Consider the following 24,892-nt stretch of genomic DNA (forward strand, 5'->3'; position numbering starts at 1 on the left):
TAATGCAATTCTATATTATATTATATGAATAAGGGCCACACGGTGGTCTAGTGGTTAGCACGTTGGCCAACACAGTAACAACCTGGAGATCGAGGGTTCGATTCTCCCTTGGGCATTTCTGTGTGGAGTTTGCATGTCCTCCGGTTTCCTCCCACATTCCAAAAACATGCAAGTGAGGTTAATTGGTGACTCTAAATTGTCCATAGGTATGAAAGTGAGAGTGAATGGTTGTTTGTCTATATGTGCCCTGCGATTGGCTGGCGACCAGTCCAGGGTGTACCCCGCCTGTCGCCCAAAGTCAACTGGGATAGGCTCCAGCATGCCCCCGCGACCCTAGTGAGGATAAGCGGTATAGAAAATGGATAGATGGATTATATGAATCTTATTTCTGCAAATCACTGTGTCTCTAGTTTCAACATGGCACAGGCATTACCAAAAAAATGTTGTTTATATTTGGACATTCCATTGAACATGTGTTTCACTCAACACAACGACTTTTTTTTCCCAGCTGTTTTGTTATTTTCTCTCATTTATGGGCCTCAGATGTCTTGTTTCGTTGGGGAAGGTAGGAGCACGAAGACTTTAGCAGATGCGAAAGTGAAACTGCATGTTCCGGAAATGGGGAAACTCATCCCAGCCTTGGCAGTCGAACCTCCATGTAACATTTACGTAGAAGAAGGATTGCTGAAGTATGAGCGAGATAGCAGAGCAGAGGATTTTTCATGAGGAAGCTACAACTTACTTGGCCTGGGAAGATTTTCTCAAGTTTTGTATGTCCTCCAGGATATTTAAGTGCACTGTTGACTTTTACTTGACCTCATGTGAATTTGACATAGATCAGACTGAATTCAATGGAATGCAAACAGAAAAGATGCTTTGAATAAAAAAAAAAAAAGTTCAAATACTCATAATACGATAGCAAAATAAAGGTCATTTACGGTTTGATCTCATCTTGCTTTAACTCATGCAGCCTTAGCTGGAATAAACCGGTCAAATGAGTTAAACACAACATCACACCAATATTTTTGGGGAAAATCTAAAGTTACAAGAACTTGGAAATGTGAACAGGAAAACACACTTCCATAATTCACATTATCAACCAGTATATACATAATAGCTAGAGAATCCATCCATTTTCTATGCCACTTATCCTCATTATGGTTGTGGCGGTATGCTGGAGCCTATCCCAGCTGACTTTGGGCGAGAGCAAGAGTACACCCTGGACTGGTCGCCAGCCAGTCACATATAAACAACCATTCACACTCACATTCATACCTACGGACAATTTAGAGTTAACCGAACATGCATGTTTTTGGAATGTGGGAGGAAACCGGAGTACCGAGAGAAAAGCCACACACAGGGAGAACATGCAAACTCCACACAGAGATGCCCAAGTGGAGATTCGAACCCAAGTATCCCGATCTCCTGACTGTGTGGCCAACATGCTAACCACTTGTCCACCGTGTGGCCTAGAGCTAGTGTAGAATATTAAAAATACTCTTTCGGATAAGAATGAGGGGGCGAGAAGGTTCGTGAGTGCATGAATGTTCCATGACATGACAATGACAGTGTCTGTCTGATTAAAAAGATACATAATGGCTCACTGTACTGTACATTCCAGTCAAGGGGGTCATTGCATGTTGTCGTCACAATATGGTTATTATCTTCAAAAACCCTGAAATCTGATTCAAAGTCATTTTCTCTTTCAACTTTAACAATGAACTTTTTACCTGATTTTGGTTGATTCCCTCTGTCTGCTGTCTGTCCTCTAACCTTCTGGAAGATTACACAAAATAAGCAGGGGCAGGGTGTTTTTCACAAACTCAGTAGTAGCACAGGCCAAAGAAAATGCAATTAAATTTGGTTTAGAGGTTAATAAAATAGCATTTTTTTTCATTGACCACGGTGGTCATAAAGGCTCCACAGTGGTCCCTTCTGTTGTTTTCTCATACATTCTTTCCATAACTTTCTATGTACCCTTGTACACCCAAGACAAATTAATTAAACATATTATTGCTATGTAGAATGCAGCACAGTTACTGAGAAATGAGTTAATGAACTGTAGGATATTTGCTTTGGTGATCGCCTCTACTCTGCCAGAGCCCTTACATTTAGTTAGGATAGCAATATGAGTTGATTCATAGATCATTCATGGTAAAGGTGAGTTGATAACAGATTTGTGCAAATCAACAGAACTAAAGCAGCAATCACTTTTTGAAGTGAGGAAAATTGGTTCTCATCTTTGATTGCAACTTAGGTGGGCTTTATATTTTAAAGGTATACTGCATCATTATTTATGGTAAATTATTAGTGTATGAATTGTGTGATTGAAGTTAAACCTAATTAATAGCACTGATATTGTAAAGTCAGGGGAGAAAGTATGAATGATTTCAAAATGTGTTGTATTTTAAATGTACATTTATTACACTTACAGATGAAAAATTTGGCTCTGTTTTTGCTCTTGTTATAATTTGTCCAACATAATCTGTACTATAACTGGACATGCACAATCATCTACAGCAGGGGTCTCAAACTCGCGGCCCACGGGCCATTCGCGGCCCACCAAATCGTATCTTGCGGCCCGTGACTGGACATCAAAGAGTAGTGGAACTGCAGCCCGCAATATCCGGGCAAGCTCAGTGTTACTTACATACTTACAGGGGCAAGTAAACACCAACACTGAACTAACAGTGGTGTTATCACATGGATGTATTGTGAATTGTATCGTATCGTGAGGTACCCTGAGATTCCCAGCCCTACTCCCAATACTTGACGCGGCCCAGCCTCACCCAGACTCTACCTCCACTCGCCCCCAGTGAAATTGAGTTTGAGACCCCTGATCTACAGCAATACGCACACACAACAAACATCTTCAGTATTTCACAAGCATGAATACACCCCTCACATTTCAGCAACCATTTTTATCACAGTATACTGAATGTTAGCAATGTGCATTCCTATAGAAATTTGTCATGTTTATTGTTTATTTATGCCCTTATTTTGGCGAGCTGTACTTCCTGTGTGGTGGAAGATACAGCCGCTTCACGCCTGGTGGCCGCACAGCTGCGGACAATTGTTATTAGCGGCGGTTATAAGGCCAGCACCGTCGTGTGTGCGGCACTGGTTCATTGTCTGTGTTACTCATGCTCCTCGTCTCTTAGTCAGTGCTGTCACTTAGAGTTTACTTACCTTGATTCTACCAGTCATATGGTTTTCCACAGAGCCTTTTACTCTGTCGCCTTTTGTTACTCCTTTCGTACACCATTAAAGAACCTTTATTTTTGCAAGCCATCGCCTCGTCTCTGCACAGTGGGGGTCAAACACTCGACAGCCGCTAGCACACCGTGACAGAAACTAAACTTACATATACTTGAAGTACCCTTTCCATAAGTCACCAAAGCAATTATCGTTTCTGTAGTCATGAAAAGTGTCTGTAAGGGCACCTACTAGAGCCATAGCATTTGCAAGATCAAGATTGCTGGACTGGCGCATGTCAGAAAGACATTTGGCATTATCAAGCACTTTACAAAAGCCCTATGAACTGCAAATCATCAGTCTGAGAAACAAGACCCCTCACCTCCACAGCTCTTTCGCCATGTCTTTTAAGTGCAAGACCCTGATCCTGATCGTGTGTGTCTTTTAGATTGTCTCCAAGATTATGGCACGCTTCTGTATTTTGCATTGCTACTGTACATGCATCCAGTCCTATTACAATATATTGGTCACGATTTACTATGGTAAAACATTCCCCTTATTCTTCCTAAGACTCCTGACAACGACCTCCTGTCTTGTAATCAAGCAAAAATGTGACAAACACGACAACACATGTAAGCAAAGGTTAAAAAACATACAGATGTCCGGTAAAATATCACTTTTTTACAGAACAGGTATCATATCATTGTTTTGTCTTCCTGGAGTTACTGTGATGTAGTCCTTATGTAACGGATGCCAGCCTGTGAGGCTGCGCAAGTGTACGTTGGTAAACCTCACTCCCTCTGCCTTAAGAGCTGCGCTGAACGTGCTGTTGACAGTCTGGGCTTTTGGCCAAGTGGTCAGCGCTCTCGTCTCCCAAAGGTGTTGGATCCCCGGAGCGGGCAGTGTGAAGCCGGGTGGGTTACACTTATGATTACCATAATGGCGGGTATATCACCAGAAAGGGCAGAGTCTCTCGCTTCAGAAACCAGAGAATTTTGATAGTTTGTGATTTTAATTGCAAATTGCATGGCAAATTATATTGCTGGCTATAGCTTCGATGTTAAAGGTTTCAATAAAATAATTTCCAAACATCAACGGGCCGGATTAAAAGGCTTAACATGGCCCATAGGCCATAGTTTGCCTAGGTCTGCACTAGACCATCAGCACTGAGTGACTGTGCTGAGTATAAAAATCGATATGTAATATCCATATCGATATCCAATCCATCCATTGTATCCAGGGTACAATGTTAGTATGAAAGCGACAGTGATAACTACGCACAGTGGTCTCATTGTTGTTTTATTTGTCTCCTACTTCTTCCCACAGAGTAAAGGTAAGGAGTCCTTCTCCTTTTTAAAATTACTGTTTCATTTAATTCTTGTATTTAATCTGTTCATTTATGTATTTAATGTGTCCTTTGTGTATCCTGTGTACAGTGTGTATGGCTTAGGAGGTACTGTAATTTAGGTATAAGATCTGACTTAAACCAAAACCCGACTTACATCACAGTGTAGGAACAGAACAGAACTTACTTACTTACTTACTCACTGTGTTCTGCCTTTTTTCTGATTGCAAAAACTGCTGCTCACACAAGTGCGGTTGGACAAACAAATGCAAATACGTTGCTCCACTTTTTTTTCTTACTTTTACAGACAGTTCAATGTGCTACTTTTGAGTTGTGCATCCAGTTGTATTGTGCAAACAGTTTGAGGCATTACAAGACAGAAAGAGGAATGAAATGTAACCAAACTGATCTTTACAGCACCATCCCAACCTTGAGCAGCTTTCTAAACATCCCTCCAGTCTTTGGTGGACATGAGTTTGCTGGCAGTCGTTGTAGAGCTATTTGCTTTGTGCATGCAGTATTTCCAGAGGAAATGTACAATTGGTGTTTCTCGAGAGGATTATCGCAGGAGGTCTCTGGGTTGGCTTACTCGCTTTGTGGGTGAGGCCGACAAGGAAACAGCTGTCATTCTCATTAGCTCTTTTGAACCCCCACCTCTTCTTTGGACAGACACACATAAACACACAGGCACACAAACGTATACATGCACACACACACACACACACACACACACACACTATCTTATGGAAACCCTGCAAAAAGCCCACATCTGTTTCCTGCCATAAGACTCAAGAAGTTCAGTCAAGACCTTTGAGTCATTTGATTTATTAATTACATTTTTGAAATTGGCTAAATTATGGAGTACATTTTAGGACAAGCTGAAGTGGAATAATGCTAAATAAATAAAGGTCGATAGACACATCACTGTACTGACTCATAGTGGCAAATTGAGTACACTGATGGTAAATCCTCACTTGTACTGTATCAGCTTTAAAACCAGATTCAGCGCATTTGAATACACCCGTCTTGTCTTCTTCATCTGTAATACAGCCAGGAATCAATGGCATCTTAACAAGCCATTGCATGCTTCAAATAACTTAATAGATTCTTCTATGTTCAAGGGCAGTAAATTCACAACTGGCGGCTGTCGTTTTCAGTGGGTCGCAGAAAAGAAATCATACGAAAATAATCTTGCGCGTTTATCCTAAAGGGTTTCTTTAGTCTATTAATACTCCTTAAGATGGCGACAGCACTCTGTAGTGCTATGTGAAACCCGTTTTCAAGAAGACAGAGAAAGTTTGTTAGTATACGGTAATCCCCTCACCACTTCGTGCTACAAATTTCGAGACTTCACTTGATCATGGTTTTACAAAACTATATTAATGAATAAATCATGCTGTTTTGCGGTTGAATACGGCCTATTATTAGTAAAAAAAAAAAAAAAAAAAGCATAGTTAAGCAAGTTGTACGTATTTTTTTTGCCTAAATTAAGCATTTTCAAGCATAAAAATGTATGCTTATTGAACTAAAATTCAAATATACTGTAAGCATTCAGAAGACGCATTCAAAGACATTGTGATGATATGCAGTATGGTGAGACACACAAGCACCAGACTTGATCGCCAGAACAACAGGCTTTTATTGCAGGTTTCGATTATCTCACAACAGGCATAATAATTCCTGACATGGGCTGCTGTTGCGACCGTAACCCACAGCAAGAGAAAACTCAACTCTGAACCCCCGACGTCACTTCCTGTTTACCCCCCACTCCCATAGCACGAGAACATATTTACAGCAACACACACGAGCACAAGTCTTATGTGTACTATATTGGGTAATACAAGTGTAAAAGTGACTATGGTGTGTTATTCCATGCCTAGAGGGCTCTAATAATGTTAAAAACTGTATTTAGGATGTCGGAAACAGGTTTTCTATCCTCTCACTACGAAAATATTCCATTTATAAAAAAGTAATCCTACTTCACGGAAATTGACTTATCACGGTCGCGTATCGAACCAATTAACTGTGATAAATAAGGGATTACTGAATTGTGCTAAGCTTTAGTGGCACAGGCACCAGATATCAGCTCTTAAATGAAAACTCTTATGAGCTATTTTGTTATCATCATTATATTTGTCCAAACGAATGTACCTTTAGTTGTACCAGGCATTACAATGGATCAATAAACTGAAGAAATAAAGGTCTCATCATTTTTTCCATCATTGTACATCATTTTCCTAGGTTTGGAGTCTTATCCTGTAAAACAGATCCCATGTCCCCAATGCTCCCAAGTCAAGACGTGATGACTTGCACTTCCCTCTAAATTTACACCCTGGACTTGTTATCATGTTGACCACCTACAATGATGACCACCCACAGTGACGATCACACATTGTCAGTTTGTAGTTTACCTTTCACAGACAATCCAACTGAAACCATGCTTTTCAGGATGGAACTACAATTTTATTGACAGTTTTGTTTGTCACAGACTTGACTTCAATACAGTACTACTGTCCAGCGACACTTTGTTTTATCACTGCCCAATGAGAAAGGGGATTTGTAGCTGACTGCTTGTTGTTTGGCGCCCCAAAGCCTGCAATAAAAGCTCTTTTATGATCTTGTATAGCAACCAACTTTTGTCATGAGTCCAAATTAAGTCACACTTCCAAGCAGCTTCTTGTTCCCGATCAGTTGCATCTTTTAGACTGAGGAGTTAATTTTCAGACTTTTGCATATGGGTGGGTTATCCGAATAAGCAAAAAGAATCATTGGAAACTTTGAAAAGTCGTGAACATGGGTGTAGTTCTCTTGCCAACACAAAAGCCTGCAAGAGGATGGGAGAGGGCTGACAAAAGGGGGAGGAAAATTTGGCTCGCCAGCATTCTTCTCATTTAAAGCTGTAACTACACAAAAAAACACTCAAGCAGTCTGGGCTGGGTCTGCTTACTGCTTACAAGGAGAGGCTCTTTGGTATTCATGCAGAGATAACCTGATCTTTTCCCCCTCTTTTTATCCCTTTTCCCCTTTGGAGTCTCATGTCTTTCTTATAGACATGATGGGCTTTGTGCATTTAAGGACTTTCCTTTTTTTGGTGATCTCCATTGCTCAGGTTTTGATTGTTACATGCCAAGATGGGACTGATGGTAAGTAACCCCAACCGGCCCCCCTTGCTGTTTATTTTAACTTCTGATGCTGTGTGATGAAAGCTGTTTGGTTGCTCCCTGAACTGAATGAACATTTGCTTGTTTTCATTGAAAACAGACATTTGACTGTAGTTTAATCCGCTACAAGAGGTGTCAGAGATGAGCTGGAGTGTGAGCTTCGAACATGCGTTTTGCAAAACTATTTGATGCTGCCAACAGTGAAAGATGGATTTTGTGTACGGAAGATGCATGGAAATGTAGTTTGTATAGATAAGACTGAAGTCTCTAATGCAGGTTTTTGCGCAATATGGGGAATGGTTGTGGACATCTGTCACTTATTGCCAGTGATGTCACCCTCAGGCACTGAAAAAAGTGCAAAGAGAAGCGAGTATCTTTAAGGTTTTCCATAACTCCGTCAAAACTTGCATCATTGGAAACCTTCATTATGTCTTACCACAACCAGGTCCCACTCCTCACCTTCTAAACTCCCACCTCGTGCTGCCATTGCAGCACATTGTACATCTGCAAAAATCATTTCATTGCGAAGGCTCACGCGTCTGAGAGGGAACATAGGCCTTGCTATGTTAATTCAGGGCAGATGTGAAGGAACGTGAGGAGGGGAGAAGCTGTTGGAGTTTGGAGAAGGCGGGAGGACTTAGGGGCTGTTGATGTCTTCAGCTGGCAACCCGAGGAGCCGGAACACCTGAGTGTTCTTGTTCGAGTTGACCTGCACTTCCACCAATTTTTTCAGTAAGAGAATTTGTTCTCTTGACGTCACACGGTGGGATTTTTTTTTTTTTCCTTTCAAAGATGATGTCAGTGGCTTCTCAGAGCACAGGAAAGTTAATCTGATGGACTCCTCCTGTGCAGACTAAAGAAGTGCAAGCAACACTGACACTTTTTCAATTTAAATCATTTCACAAGTGTTCAACTATTGTAGTTTTAATAGCAGATTTAGCCACATTAATCTTATACTTTGTTATTCCAAAACAGCCAGGTCGCCACCCTGTGATTAATGTGGCATGAGGGCTGTTAGGATGTGGATGTGGATATATAAATATATCATCATTATTTTATTTATGTATCTATTTCTTTATTTAAATCAAATATCCCAATCTTTTTGATCAAGCTATAAAACAAATAACTTTGTGAAATTTGCAAAAGGGGGATAAAAATCGTAGCCCTCGCATTGCCTAATTTTGTCTGGAAGGGACATTTGTTAGCGTCAGTTGTTGGTTTTACATTCAGACACATTACAAGGCTGCTGTTGCTTTACTTTTCCAGCCGTGTGGTGCAGCTGTCTCTTGTTCAAATGACCTTGCAAGCATGTTTCCAGGGAAAGGTTGTGGGTGAGCTGATTGCTTGTTTCAAACTGTGGAAATCTCGCTCATGTCTTTTTTGTGTGACTACAGGAAAATATGGTTCACCTCTTGAGTTGAGATGATTCACTGTTGAGACTGTTCAACACCGTGAGCCGTTATTTTTGGATGGAAACACCGCCAATAATGATGAATACAGTAAAAGCACTTGAAAAAGCTTTGTACTAAACCAGGGGTGTCCAAAGTGCGGCCCGCAGCACATTCTAAAATTATTATTATTATAACAAGAAAATTAAAAAAAACAAACACCAAAAATGAAAAATGAGCAATGATCTTCCAAGAATAAAGCCAAAATATTAAGAGACATTTTTTTACGACAATAATGTTGTGCTATGAGGAAAAATGACATAATTATTTATACATACATAATTATTTATTATGTATTATTGAAATTGACGTGATCTGTTACGTATTCATTTATTTATTCTTACTCTATTTTCTTATTCTTCTTAACTCTCATATTTTGCTTTGTTTGTCTGATTTTTAAGTGATTACGTTTATTGTAACACTTTTGCAGAGCTGCTGGAAAGTATCTATCTATAATTACTACTACTCTAGAAAAACTTTATTTACGTTATTTTTGAAGTTGGAATATTATGGGAAAAAAAACCAATTTATTGCAATTTATTTAAAATTAGGCTGCAGAATTAGGCTGCAGAAACAGTTATAATGTTATAAGAATAAAGTAAAAATATTAAAGGAATAAAATCATAATTAAAAGAAGAAAATCTATATGAAGAAAGTTGAAATAGTCGGAATATGTAAAAAAAAAACAGAATAAAATTAAAACATTAAAGAGTAATTCAGATTTAATTCTTAATATTATGAAGTAAATGTATGCCATTCTAGTGGAACTGAGTGGAAATATAAATATAAGAGAAACAAATAAAACAAAATAAACTTGTAATTTTTGGAAAATTAGGTTGGGGAAAAGTTATAATACTATGGGAATGAAATCAAAATATTATGAAAAGAAAATGTAGAAAGATTTTTTGGAGAAGAAAGTTAAAATATTAGGAAAATTTAAAAAAAAAAGAGCAAAAACAGAAGTCCACACTAATAATACGCTTTTTCACCTACTGTATATCACTAAGCTGAGGTGCAGTTTTTTTCTTGAAATTCAGTGTATATAACTTCTTAGTACATCGACATGTGTGGCTTTACAAAATATCAAAATGGCCCTTGCATCCTTTCATTTTTCAGTATGTAGCTCTCGTTGGACACCCCTGTACTAAACTCGCCCCCCCGGGACAGCTATGATCGCCACATCTTTCAGACTTAACTGACCCATTAAAAGCTATTTTTATGCTTTTTGACTTGAACCTGAATTTAGTTAGATGTATGTTTTGGAGTAATACGAATACATGGGAAACAAATTGTTCAATAAATTATTTTCAATGCAAAAAAACATATCAACATTTAAAAAAAAAAAAAAGTTGTGCTAGGCTGGGATTGAAATGGTGCCTTCTGTGTTAAAAGGCAGCAGCTGTACCTTTACACCACTAGGGACTGACAGGGGAGTAGGTGAATTTTGCCAGTTCTGCTTCACCATTGTGACAACAAGCGTCTCTTGTCTCTTTTTTTTTGCCTCGGGCTGACTTGCTGCTCTAAGTGACCCCCCCCCCCCCCCCCCCCCCCCCCCAAGCCCTACGCACATTGCGTGTTCTGCAGAATAAGGAGAGGCGACTCTGGGCACGTTACGATGGAAAACTGATGCGGTTGTATGCTGATGAGACTACATAGTTGCAAGATGACACATTCTGTCAAAACCATTTCATGTTTGATTTTGAATAGTCAGCAAAAACAATGTGTTGAGGGGCAATGGGTTGGACTGGAAAGATTTGTGAGAAACCTGGTGGAATTTGAGCGCGTTGCTTTGAAAACTCAAACCACGTTTTCTGGGAATGCTAAAGATTTTCCTCAGCACGGTCACATAGCACTAGATGGAAGTCATATGCTTGCACACGTGTGGACAGTTTGCTTGCACATGGCCATTAAAAAAAAAAAGGCTTATAAACTCATAAGCTCACAGTAGGAAATAGCGACGCTACACAGATTTTCTGATTTCAAGTACAAAGAACCTTTATCAACCTCTATTTGAAAACTCCTAAAAGTAATATTTGAAGTAGATTGTGGGTATATGGTCTTGGTAAAGGAAAGAAAACAGTAGATAACCTAACCACGGCCACTATGTGTGCCTAAAAATAACTCCTCGCAGACGGTGACAAGGCTGTAAACCATCTTCAAAGATGCCACTTATGGATTCACATCAAAGCGCTCTCGAGTGCTGTCGTGTAAAACTGGTGGCTGACTCCATTACCTACTTTGTGAAAACTATCACAGAAAATCATTTACAAAAAAGAGGAAAAAAAATAAGCTTTCTTTATTTTCAGAAAATTACACCACCAAAAAGATCAAATCTGCTACGGTAATCCAAAAATCAACATGAGGTCACTCGCACTTCCAAATTGTTTCCATTTGTTTTGCCACATCACTAACATTGCAACAAATGGGCTGTTTTTCACCAAAGCAGTTACGTCCGAACATGAGAATTTAAGCAGGTCCACAGACGGCTTAGATTAGAACCACATGCTGCATTTTTTAAGCTTTGACTTGATATACTCTTCTTTTCTTCCACACCATATTGTACTTTTGCTTCAGTTACCTGATGTTTATTGGGTGGTATAGCAAAATAACAATTCATGCCCCTTTAAAGATGAGGACTACAGCTTCATGGGAACCTCTTATAAATGAAATTATTGCAGTCAGTAAACGGAGGCTTGGGCGGGAGAGGGATGGCTTCCAGATGTTGAAATAGTCACATTCGCCCTATTTGGAAAATATTACACACTAGGCCCCTTTGCTGTGCAGATATGCGAAAGAGGACAACTTAAAATGGCCGATGGAAGCTTACAACTTAAGTTAACTTGCAGGATGTTTTACTTGTACTATTATGTGCATAAAGTGCATCGATATTTTAGTGAGAAACCTTGACTGAACAGAAAGATGACTTTATTTCTATTAGGGCTACACCAAGGACTGATCACCAGTGAATCACAGGGCACATGTTGACAAGACAACCATTCACACTCACATTCACACCTATGAGCAATTTAGAGCCTCCAGTGAACGCCTACATGGATGTTTTGGGGATGTGGGAGGAAGCTGGAGTACCTGGAGAAAATCCATGCAAGCATGCTTTTATTACCAAATATAGTTGTATGTACATGAGGCTATAAACTGGTAAAGAGCATGAAAAACCTGTTTACGACGGTTTTAAACCTTATTAGAGCTCTCTGGACGTGAAATAACACCCCTATATTCACCTTTACACTTGTGCTACCCAATATAGTAGACATAATAACATAAAATAAGCCATTTAAGACATAAATAAGACTTGTACTCCTGTCCTATGTGTTACTGTGCTCGGGGAGCTGAGTGGAGGATGGACAGGAAGTGACGGCTTGAATTTGACCTTGCCGTGTGTTGTGACCACAACACTAGCTCGTGTTTGAGATTATCGTGCCTGTTGTGAGATCATTCAAACCTGCAATAGAAGCCTGTTGTTCCGATGATCCGAAAGTCTGGTGCTTGTGTGTCTCACCGAACATTACAGGAACATTACTGACACCTAGTGACCAGTGTGGAATACTACATATCTTCACAATATCTTTGAATGCATTTTCTGAACGCCTTATATTTGTATTTTAGTTCATTTTGAATTTTTTTGCTTGAAAATGTTTAGGAAAAAAATATGTAAAATTAGCTTAAATATGCATATTTTATGACTAATAATAGGCTGTATACCATGATAGAGTAAAGCCGTGAAATTCGAAGCACAAAGTGGTGAGGCATTATAATAATAATTTGGTATTAGGGACTAATAATGCCATTAAAATGTTTTATTGGCTCACACTGGTATTAATATTTCTGCTGATAATGACACTGATGTCGTGCTCCACACTGGAACAAGTTTGCAATTTGCAATGAAAATGCTGGTTATGCAAGACATCTTCCTTTAATACTTCTGATATCTTTTGTTCATGCTGCGTTCATGCGTGACGTGCTGAGTGAGCCTACTTGTAGTTCATCATTTCACTGATTGCGTTAGTCCAGAGTTTCTAACTTTGCACTTTGCTTTGTTCTCATACGGACGTTTGTGCCACATTGAAATGTGCAGCTTTCCATATTGTATAGTTGCCTGCATTATATCATTAAATTCTTATTTGTGAATTTATTAAGAGTCATCTGTCATAGTTGTTGATAGTAGGAGAACAGGTTATTTTAGTTGATTATTGGTCATGTTTTTTGAAATTACTAATTTGTTGAGACAAAATGTTTAAAATAAATATGGCACTTTTTCTATAGCTCGCTCCAGGACATCTTGAGGACTTTACCCTGTGGAATTTATCCTCCATAGGTCGGCTGGTCTTTTCGGTAATTCTGCACATGTTCTGCCTCTCGTCTGGTGACTTTCAAAGGCTGCTCTAATTGTTTTAACCTTCCTATGTCATGAGACACAATGTCTCACCGAAGGAAACCCTCTGTGACACACTACTGTGGGTCATGATCCAGCTAAGTGATTTAACAGCTGTTTAGTTCCAAAACTGTTTTGGTGAAGAAAATTCACATCAGGATCACACTTTACAACGCTTTGTAGCGAATTATGTACGTTGTTACATTGAATCTGTCCCAAATTATAAGATATAACTTTTAAAGACAGAAGGTACTTGTTAAAAGTGTGATAATATTCACTGTCAGTCGCTAAACTGTCAAGCTCACTTTGCTTTATGCCGCAAAATGGTGACTCCAGCCCATAATTGTAGGTTGTGGTCCAACCTAAATTCTACGTTGTAGTAAGACTGTGTGTGTAACAACAGCAGAGGGTGACCGAGTCGACCGTCTTGGCTGTTGGTGGCGACTCAGGTTAAAAATGTGGTGAAATGATGATTTTCTTGCTGTTGAAAAGGGCCTCGGGGTGCTTTGTTAGCATTTTTGGTGTGAATAATGATACAAATTCACTAGGTTGGTACCCCCAGAGGTACTACACCCTTGATAAGTGAGTTTACCAACTTAAAGCCACTGTCTTCTCCTTGGAAAAGGTACCAATAGTTATCATGGAGTACAAAAATTGCCGTTATTGGTACAGTGCATGTGGTACCGGTCCATGGGTGGGGCCGAAACAACTTCCAGGAGCAAATATGAACAAAAAACTTATTTTTTAAAATATATTTTTTAAATAATTACATCAAAAATGTATGTAAATTAATATACATGTTGTAAATAAAAGCTCTTTTTCATTGGAAAAAATAATATACTGTTAGAAAGACCATGTTTATGTTTACGTTTATTCCCAGCGGTTCATGAACGCACCATCGTTGTGCACGCCAAGACAAAGTGGAAGTTTCTTCGATGCCTCCAGAAATAGACTTAGACTTTTCCCGTTCTGCTGGCGTTGGGTGAGAATACATAAGGGTGAGGTTTCATGATGTTATTAAGTTTGTTTTGAGTGCTAGTTTTCATGTTTATTCGATGTCAAGTTAATTCATGCTAGCACACTGGCTGTTACCCACACATAAAACAAACGATGTGATAATCTTCTCTCTGGAAACCAAACACCAAACTCCAGGCTCGTACCAATGGTGAGTCTATGTTCATTTTGTGCTTTTAATTGAATGTTGTTGGAAGCTACTTTTCTGAGACTTGTGTTCAGTGCAGTCAGAGAAGATGTGACATGCAGCGCTTTTAATGTGAAGGCCGAAGTGTGTTGTTTGTAGTCGTTCTTCCGTCATGTTAAGCCTTCTCAGCATCAGTGGTCATCTTAATAAGACCCTTGGTTATATATTGTGTTTTTACACAACATAAATAAATAGCCGGGCATTACATAAGCTTGTCAACTCATTGGAAATTGCAGGAGGTCATTACTCAATGTAACAGTTTGGTTTCATATTCACAGACAACATTAAACTCATCACATAGGAATTCAACACTCAAAGGTACCTAGGAAATATACATTACATGTACCAATACGAACTTAAAATAACAAACAGCAGCTATTTTAACATCTACCCATAATGCATTACTGCCAGAAGAGCAGTTTATTGGAGGACAAGCAACATAGATTGATGGCGCCTCAATGCTGCCTCTGTCCACCAGAGGGAGCCAGAGGAGCCCAGAGCACAGAGCCCAGAGGGAGGCTGACGTCATTGCAGCTCCCCACAGAATGCGTTGCTCTGATGCAATGCCTTATGAGAAAACTTTAAAATGTTGTTGTTTTTTTCATTTTAAACTTGTGTTGGTACATGTTTTTATATTTCTGAGGTATACTTTTGGAGTGTTAAGTTGCTGTGTGATGAATTTAGAGCTGTTCTCAGTAAGATGACACCGTGAGTCAGACTGTTATGTTGTTATAGTGTTATATCTAATGACCTCCTGTGATTTCCAGTGTGTTGACAAGCTCGTGGTGAGTGCACTGATAGCTTGTGATTGGCTCCTGCCAAAGAAAGAGCTACCGTTTCCTCACTGACTCGAGAGCGGCACAGTATTTAAACAATTAGTAGTAGTTCTGAAGTAAAGGAGATGTCACGAGATTAGAATTTAGCCATAGATCAGCAGCACCACTGTGTAAGCTGCAAGATTCAAAGTTTAAGAAAAAAGTAGAGGCTTATACATCAGAATTCACGGTACGTTGGAACGCGAACCAGTTCATGGATTGAAAAAAGGTTGGGGAACACTGTGTTTATGGGACATAAATTAACTTGTACTGTACTCCTGAAGTATTCATTTGCAGCGAACAGAATTATTCACTTCATAATAGAATTCTATATAAATGTTGACAGGCCATCCCAAGTGTTTCATATTTCTTCACCAAATAGATAGAATTACAGTCGTACGTTAACTTTCCTATTATATGCTGTAGTATTACAGATGACAGATGTTCTAATACGTCAGGTAAACACATGTAAAAGTGATTCAGGCATCTTTGAGAATGAGGTTTCCCCTGTTTCAAGCTGACTTCTTTGCAAGATTATTGGCACATAGTGTAACAAAGACAGATTCAGTTTCTGCTTTCCACTGTACAAGAATGATTCTAAAATATCTAAACAGTGGGAGAAATAATGACTTCATTCCTTCATTTTGTATTTTCACCCCTTAAAAAGACATGATCAGTCCAGATTTTTATGGTAGGTTTCTTTTATTAGAATATGACAGAATATCAACAAAAAAATCTGGAAAAATGGAAAACCTTAAAGAAGCTTGTGGGACCACAGTCAACAATTCACCATTGTAGTGGAACTCAATAACGTATTGGCCGATGTAAACGTTGGTAATCAGACCGGGGGGAAAAAAGTAGCTATCGCCGCCTCATTGGTGTGCTAAATTAATGCAGACTCAGCCACATGTAACAAGTGCTTTAAGGTGATATTGTGCAAGTAACATCTTGCAGCGTCCCGACAAAGGAACACAGAGTCTGATGCTCTTTTTACACTTTACTGTTGACCTTAACAAGGCAGCAGCAGTGCTCAGTTCCAACACCGCACACACATTTTGCTGCAGCGCTCCACAACAGCAACACACATCCTCATTCACAAACACAGTGGCACATTATTACTTGAAGAAATGTACGGTATACAGACCTGCCAATATGTACGCATTTTCTTTTACCCTTAAATATGTTTTTTTGCTCTTAGGTACACATTTTGGTACACAAACCTTAAGTCGCTGCATGTAGCGTGACGTGCACCTAGACAAGACAACCAATTCCCATTTCTTAGTCAGGCTTTACTTAACAACATCAAGTCAGTTTCACATTCATAGGACCTTTTGTGGGTTAAATTAGAGTTAATTATTAATATTTCTGTTTGTAGTGGTTTCTAACGCATTCTACAAATGTGATTTATTGGGTGATGCACACGAGCAGATTGCAGTGATAAGGAGCGAGAGCAGAAAGAAATTACAGCTGGAAAACAATAGAGCTGTTGTTTGAATATAGGGCACAAGTTGCAGGAAACATTGGCTGCTCTGCGCTCACCCACGACAGCAAATCCGCCAGTGTAATTCCATTCTTTACCCTCTTTCCATCTTGATAGTTTGGCTTAAATCCAGCATGGGAAGTTCACTTAAAGTGGAATTTCCGTTGGTAACACATGTTGTGGCTCTGGGTTGTCATTTGTGATTAAATGTTCAAAGAGACAGACATGATCTCACAGTCGTTTAAACATCATTCATATTTTTGTTGTTTTTGCTATGCCGCTACTTTTACTTCATGACGGTGACGGTTATCGTCGGTTGTCATTTTGCACACGGACAGCTATAACCTGGTTGGGTTAGCTTTTGCTGCCTTGCAGTTATCAGCTACATTCAGCAAGCCACACTAAACATCATGGTATCTATTTAGTGCTGAGAAGAAAGTGATACATTTTGTGATCCCCTGGCGCTTCAGCTTGACTGATGTCAAGAGAAGAGGGCCAACCTCCTTTTTTGACTCCACTTATCTTACCAGTAATAATTCCAACTAATAATGGCTACAGGCAAATATTGCTAATCCTATAGACAGTATCTAAACAGATAAGCATATATTACCCAAGATATAATAGTTTAGCAGGTTGTTAGGCTGCTGCTTTCAAGAAAAAATATAATTGATGTCTCTGGATTTACCTCAAATCTGAGATCATTCTCACGAGCACCCTCACCTGGCTGTAAAGAGGCACATGAGACGATGTACAAGGTCAGACGCAGTGGAGTTGAGAAACTCAATTCCTCTTACTGTCTAGAGTTCTTATAAGTGACTCACTGAAGTGAACAGGGTGCTCTATTCACTCGAATCACTCGTCGCAAAGTGCATGTGCTGAACTTTGCACATGCGCAACAAGTTGCAACACTGACTCAGTGAACCTCGAGTCTTCGACAGGCACCCGTGAGTTGATGAAACTCTTGAAAGTCTTTCTTGAGCACCTGTGAGTCAATGTAAAACCGGAGTCTTCGTTGAGTACTCGTGAGTCAATGACACTCCAGTCTTCATTGACTACCCTTACGTTTTTGTCGAGCACCTGTGAGTTAGTGAAACTCGAGTCTACATCGAGCACTCGTGAGTCAGTGAAACTCAAGTCTTCGTCGAACACCCGAGAGTCAGTGAAATTCCAGTTTTCATCAACCGCCGGTAGCAGGGTTGAGTAAGTGAATGAGTTAACACAGACGAGTACCCGTGCGTCCCAATTTATTAAAAAACTTGTTCATGACTCGCACGTCTATACAGTGCAGGATGAATCCTGTTTGCGTTTGCTAATCGCCATGTATTGGGTAAAACCAAATCATATATTACAGGATTTTTTTTTGAATTATTGATCGTACAGAGTGGAAAATCATCGCAAAAGTACAATAATTACAGTGCGTCTGGCAACGCTGCCTAGCCTTTATTTTGGATGTGATGTTTTACACCAAAAATCAAATTTCATCAATATTTTTTTGTTAAATAAAGACTGGTCAAAATTGTACAATGACTGCACACAATAGAACAATATATGCAATTTACATTTACTTCAATTTGAATGCATTGACTATAGTAACATGTGGATTGGCATCATGTTCTTGGTGATGATTTGTTGGAGCTAAGTGGATTATCTCGTTTACGTTGTTTAATATACCACACAGTCTTGTTTTCTCTAAAAGAGAAATAAATGAGGTGACTTGTGAATATTATGTACTTGGAAGTTTAAAATTGTAGACGCTTGTAGACAACATTCCTTCCCAGAGTGGATGTACATATGAGACAGTGTATATAAGCACTCTATCCCAGCAGCCAAGTTATAAGAATAACAAAATGGAGACAGAAATGAACAATGAAATCCACACTTGGGAAAATAAAAAAGAATGAAAAAAAAGATTAGTAAAAATGAGAACGGTATCAGGAAGAAGTCCACAGGGAGATGGCATGTTTTAACAGTGATAAGGAAAATGGGAGTTATGTCGGAAAGTTTTACAGGGATATGAGAAAAAAGATAAAACGTGGAATTTAAAAACTGCCTCTGGCACCCAGTTGGTTTGAGCAAGGACAAGGTTGCCCTAAACGAGAGCAGCACATAGGTCAGACAAAATGTGCACGCAATAAACATCCCTTGCTTTGGGGGATGATCCTCACTACTAGTACAGGGCACCTCTTAAAACAACCTCTCCAGTTGAAAATCCAAAATGGATATACTGTATGTATCCTGTCCGTGGCCCTTTACTGGCTGAGTCTTTTATAATTTAACTCAACTTGTCATGCAAATTGATTTTTGTCAGTCAATTGTACGTATCTCTCCTGTGTGTTTCTATTGCTAAGAGTTTTATAGTATGTGCAGTTTGGTGTTTATCTGCCTGTGTTTATGTGTGCATATTGTCAAACCAGCAATGCAAAGACAAAGGAGATGTTGCCCACACAATAAATGTGTCAGCAAACAGTTGTGTTGGAGATATCATTGTGCTTGGCATGGTTTTTCTTCACTATGGTTGTTATAAATATCTTGGTTGGTAGATCAGCTTCCATTTGTATTTAACTGTGTCGTTTCATTTAAATACCGGTGCCAAATCGGTAATTTTGAAATGGTTGTGCAGCTTAAACGGTGCTTGAACCGATACTTTTAAAAAGGAAAACTAAATAAAAAAATATTTTTTGCCAAAAACAATGCGTTTTGTGGCATGCAAGTTGACAAATAGCAATTCAAATTATTCACATAAATATGCCAATAGAGATGACAGGAAATGTGCTAAAAAAACGACCTGCTTGTGTTGTAATAATAATGTTAAGAATTCCGCTGTTTGTGAATGTTGGTGCATAATGAGGAAGTTTTATGTTGCTGTTGTGGACAGTGCTTCAGTGAAATGTGTTGGGACTGAGCACTGCTGTTGGTGTATTAAGGTTCGCAATAAAGTTTTTAAAAATCTTGTCAGGCTGTGTAGGTCTGTCGGAACTTACAAGATGGTACTTGCATGTCAGTGCATTCATTTAGCACCGAAATGAGGCAAACCAGTTTGTGGTTTTTGTTTTTACTGTTTACATCGGCTGATGTCAAGTTGCTGTACGCCTCCCGACTCTGAACTCGAACATTATCCGTTCCAGGAGGATGTCAACTTTCAGTTTGTTTCCCTATGAGAAATAACATACATCCGTAAAAGGTTTTGTTCATTTTAGGCTACTCAATTGCCAAGTCCAGACACATTTAATAATTTAATTGCAGTAACTGTTGTAAATTTGTGGTGTTTTTAGCAATATTAGGTTTTGCAACTTTCCCAAAAGTGTTCTGAGTCTTTAAAGTTCAACGTTTTTCCTTGTGAGAGCTTCCTTGGTACTTATATGGAGCTCTACGATAAGAACTGTCCCTGGCAAGAAAAGCCCAAGAAGCAAAAGAAAAACCAGCAGCCATGGATGACAAAAGGACTAAAAAACGCCTGTAAGAAGAAGAACACATTATACAGGACATTTATCATTCAACAGACTAAAGAAGCAGAACAAAAGTATAAGACATACAAAAACAAGTTGACAACTATCTTGAGAGTGTGTAAGAGGGAATATTATAGTCACGTACTAAATAAGAACAAAAATAACATGAGAGCAACTTGGGGCATCTTAAATAGTATTATAAAGAACAACGTTAAGAAAGCAGACTATCCTCCCTATTTCATGGTTGGAAACACTTACAGGAATGACATGAATGCGGTAGCTGAAATGTTAAATGAATATTTTGTAAATATTGGACAAAAACTGGAAGAGGAAATTCCAAAACAAGACACAATTGATGAAGGGATTGATATTATCGATAGGGATCTTAATTCTATGTTTCTCACTGCTGTAACCAAAAAGGAGATCACTGACATTGTTAACCATTTTAAGGCAAAAACATCAACTGATTGTCATGGAATCGAAATGGAAACAATTAAAAGGGTCATCAATGAGATCGCAGACCCGTTAACATATATTAGTAACTTATCATTTCAGACTGGAATATTTCCAAGCAAAATGAAAACAGCCAAGGTGGTTCCAATTTTCAAAAAAGGAGACAAACACCAATTTACAAATTATCGACCAGTTTCCTTGTTACCACAATTCTCGAAAATTGTGGAGAAGCTATTTAATAATAGGTTGGACAAATTTATTAATAAGAATGAATTATTGGCAAGTAGTCAATATGGTTACAGAGCCAACATTTCAACTTCTATGGCACTGATGGAAATCACGGAGGAAATCACTACTGCCATAGACAACAGAAGATGCGCAGCTGCAGTATTCATGGATCTGACAAAAGCCTTCGATACAATTAATTACACTATTTTAATTTCAAAATTAGAAAGGTACGGAATTAGAGGTTTAGTCTTAAATTGGGTTAAAAGCTACCTAGCAAAGAGGAAACAATTTGTAAAGCTAGGAGAATATACATCTGGGAGTCTACACAATACGTGTGGAGTACCACAGGGGTCCATACTGGGACCAAAACTGTTTAACTTGTACATTAACGACATTTGCAAAGTAACTAACAACTTAAAATTGGTCTTATTCGCCGATGATACCACTGCTTTCTGTTCTGGTGAAAGCACACAAGAACTCATTAAAAAGGTCAAGGATGAAATGGTCATATTAAAGTCATGGTTTGACAAGAATAGATTATCTCTGAATTTAAGTAAAACTAAAATAATGCTATTTGGTAATAGTAGAAAGGACACGTACGACCAAATACAAATTAATGGAACGGATATTGAAAAAGTGGAAGAATATAAATTCCTTGGGGTTATAATAGATGAAAAAATGAGTTGGAAATCTCATATTAAATATATACAGCAAAAGGTGGCGAGAAATATCTCTATATTGAATAAAGCAAAATATCTTCTTGATCAAAAATCACTCCACACTCTGTACTGTTCCTTAGTATTTCCATATCTAACGTATTGTGTGGAGATATGGGGAAATAACTACAAAAGTAATCTTCACTCACTCACTGTACTGCAAAAAAGATCTGTGAGGATAATTCATAATGCCAAGTATAGAGAACATACAAACCCTTTATTTTTAAAATCACAGATATTAAAATTCGCAGATTTAGTACACTTTCAAACCGCTAGAATAATGTATAAAGTTAATAATAACTCGTTACCCAAAAATCTAATCAAGTATTTCTCAATCAGAGAGGAGAAATATGATCTTAGAGGAAAATTAAACCTAAAACATTTATATGCGAGAACAACGCTGAAAACCCATAGCATTTCCGTGTGTGGAATTAAATTATGGAACGGATTGAGTAAAGAACTCAAACAATGTACAGAGATGAGCAAATTCAAAAAACAATACAAGCAGTTGATGTTTGCCAAATACAAGGCAGAAGAGTCCTGACTGTTCTGTCAGGTTTGTTATTTTATTTTATTTATTTATTTTTTTATTTTCTATTTTATTTTATTTTATTTTATTTCTTATTTATTTAATTAAATTTTATTTGTTATTTATTTATTTCTATTTATTTATTTATTTTATTTTTTTTATAATTTTCTTTGTTGTGTTTAAAAAAAAAAAAAAAAAAAAGCTTTGTTCTTATTTATTTATTTATTTATTTAGTATTGTCATCATATTATCATTATTATGAATGTTCTCTCTTTTTTTGGGGGGACGGTTATCTCACCGTTATCTATTATGTGTTATCCTGACTATCACTGAAAACATGACATGGAATCCAGGAAGTGAACTACATGTACTGTACTAGATGTAGAATGGATGGGGGGTAGGATTAAATAAGCTTTGCTTCTTCCTACTCCTTTTGGACATGTGGAACTGTCAAAAAATGATTCACGAGATGTATTCCATTGTAACCTTCATGTTCAAATAAACTAAACCAAACCAAACCAAACCAAAAACTTTTACAAAATGAAAATGGCCAAGAGCTACTCATTTTTGTAACATTTATTTTCAGAGCTTATTTTAAACCCAAACAAAGCGAATATGCTTGTTTTACCAGAACATTAACAAAATGCTGGTGTCCACAACTCACATTTTGTATTTCAGAATGCATTTCTTTCTACTGTTCTTTCATTATTAACTGAAAACCTGAATGAAAAGCAGGCTTGTGGGCACCTCATGTGGTCGTGGGGGGCTACCTTGTGCCCACGGGCACCACGTTGATGACCCTTGCTTTAAAGTTTATTGTCTTCCATCTTGCTATCTGGTTTGACCTTGCGTATATCCAGAGGTGCTTCCTGCCAACAGGCAAGTTGATGCTTTGAAGGAGGCCCGCAGGGGCTGATTAACTTTGAAAAACTACAGAGCAGTGTCACTGTGGAGAGTTTGCAATGACCTGCGCAATGTGCCTTAAAAGGGGGCCCCCCCCATCTTTCACCAGGGTTTGTTGGTTCGCAGCTCATTTTTTGCACCCAGTATTCTGAAAATGTAATGAATTTAATTATATTATTAGATATTACACTAATAACTACTTGATTTATCACCTATAACACAAAGTTAAAATGTCAGTGTTTTATTTAAATAGATTAACATATCTTGACCTACATTTGACTTTTAATTTTCAAGAGCAGTCTGTCAAAAACTGTTTGTAAGAATTGTCATTTTGAATTGTGTATTTTGAATGTTTATATTTTTATTTAAAAAAGATACTCATGTGCAATATTGATATAAAAATATTTAATATGTCAGATTAGGGCTGCACAAAAAAGCTACAAAAATAGCGATCTCATTTGTGAATGATGATCATTTTAAAAATTGGCATGACGGTCAACACTTCCTTTTCGCTCTACCCGTCCCCCATCTCCTTGGCTATTGTTCATCAGCTCACGGGAGAAACGATCACATTAATAAATTGACTTGACTTGTCTTTCTTGACTTGTTTTTATTACGTGCAAGAATGTCCAATTGAGTGAGCGAGCGTGACATATTTTTGACCTAATGGATTTTCAGTCTTTCTATCCATCCATCCATCCATCCATCCATCTAACCTCTATGCCGGTTATCCTCACTCGTGTTGTGGGGGTATGCTGGAGCCTATCCCAGCTGACTTCGTGTGGGAGGCGGGGTGCACCCTGGACTGGTCGCCAGCCAATCCCAGGGCACATATACATATACTGTAGTTTTTCTATTCAGTTTTATTAAAAAAGTCCCCATCAACTGTCCTTCAGGGACCTCCCATAAAGATCAACAGAAAGACAACTGGAAGTTTCTTTAAAGCAGAGCAAGCAAATGATGAGTCTAAATGATAACAACAATAAAAAACAGTATGTTTTCTTTAAAACATAAGTGTTGAGTATGGAAAAAATAGTCTGAAATGTGTGATTCCAATTTTTTGCAGAGTCGTGCAGCCCTCCATCCATCCGTCCATTTTCTATACCGCTTGTTCTCTTTTTGCCCAGAGCCCCAAGGGACTCCAGAATCACCTCGTAGTCTCCATGTGTATCTGTCAGTATATTCCCCAGGACTATTCCCCAATCATTGTGGCAGATAGAATTGTTGATCTGAATGCCCTAACAGTACATGCTAAACAGATTTGCTCTGCCAAGGAAAAGTGTAAGATACTCTTCCCCTGTTATATAGATTTGATTTGACGTTATTTGATGTTTATTGATATGCAAATTTGGAGCAGCTGGACTGGAGCAGGAGGGGATAGAAAAGAAGAGAAAATAAGGCAGAGGGGGTGTACGTGGATAAGAGTGGGACAATATAGAGACAGCATGCAATCAATCGCAAGGGGACTGTTCATGTTGTCTTAAAAGACGTTTCGCCTCTCATCCGAACGGGCTTAATCAGTTCATGCTCAAAGACTAGGTGGGACACACACCAGTCCGACTAGATAGGAAAGCTCTAGTCT

The 24,892-nt window shown here is 38.5% G+C and overlaps 1 protein-coding gene across 4 annotated transcripts in view; it reads left to right on the top strand.

The window, feature by feature from the left end:
• Positions 1-24,892, top strand: part of col5a2a (collagen, type V, alpha 2a) — a 93,708-nt gene that overhangs the window by 31,271 nt on the left and 37,545 nt on the right. Inside the window, exon 1 of one of the 4 annotated variants that reach the window (XM_054788233.1) lies at positions 7,432-7,683. The exons of 2 other annotated variants lie outside the window; for them this stretch is intronic. In XM_054788233.1, coding sequence (XP_054644208.1) covers positions 7,593-7,683 — 91 coding nt within the window. In that variant the 5' untranslated portion in view covers positions 7,432-7,592. Of the gene's footprint in view, positions 1-7,431; positions 7,684-14,390; positions 14,538-24,892 lie in introns of those variants that run through there. One more of the 4 variants, XM_054788232.1, reaches the window with a different exon arrangement.

Source organism: Dunckerocampus dactyliophorus, chromosome 9, assembly GCF_027744805.1.
Source record: "Dunckerocampus dactyliophorus isolate RoL2022-P2 chromosome 9, RoL_Ddac_1.1, whole genome shotgun sequence".
NCBI lineage: Eukaryota > Metazoa > Chordata > Actinopteri > Syngnathiformes > Syngnathidae > Dunckerocampus > Dunckerocampus dactyliophorus.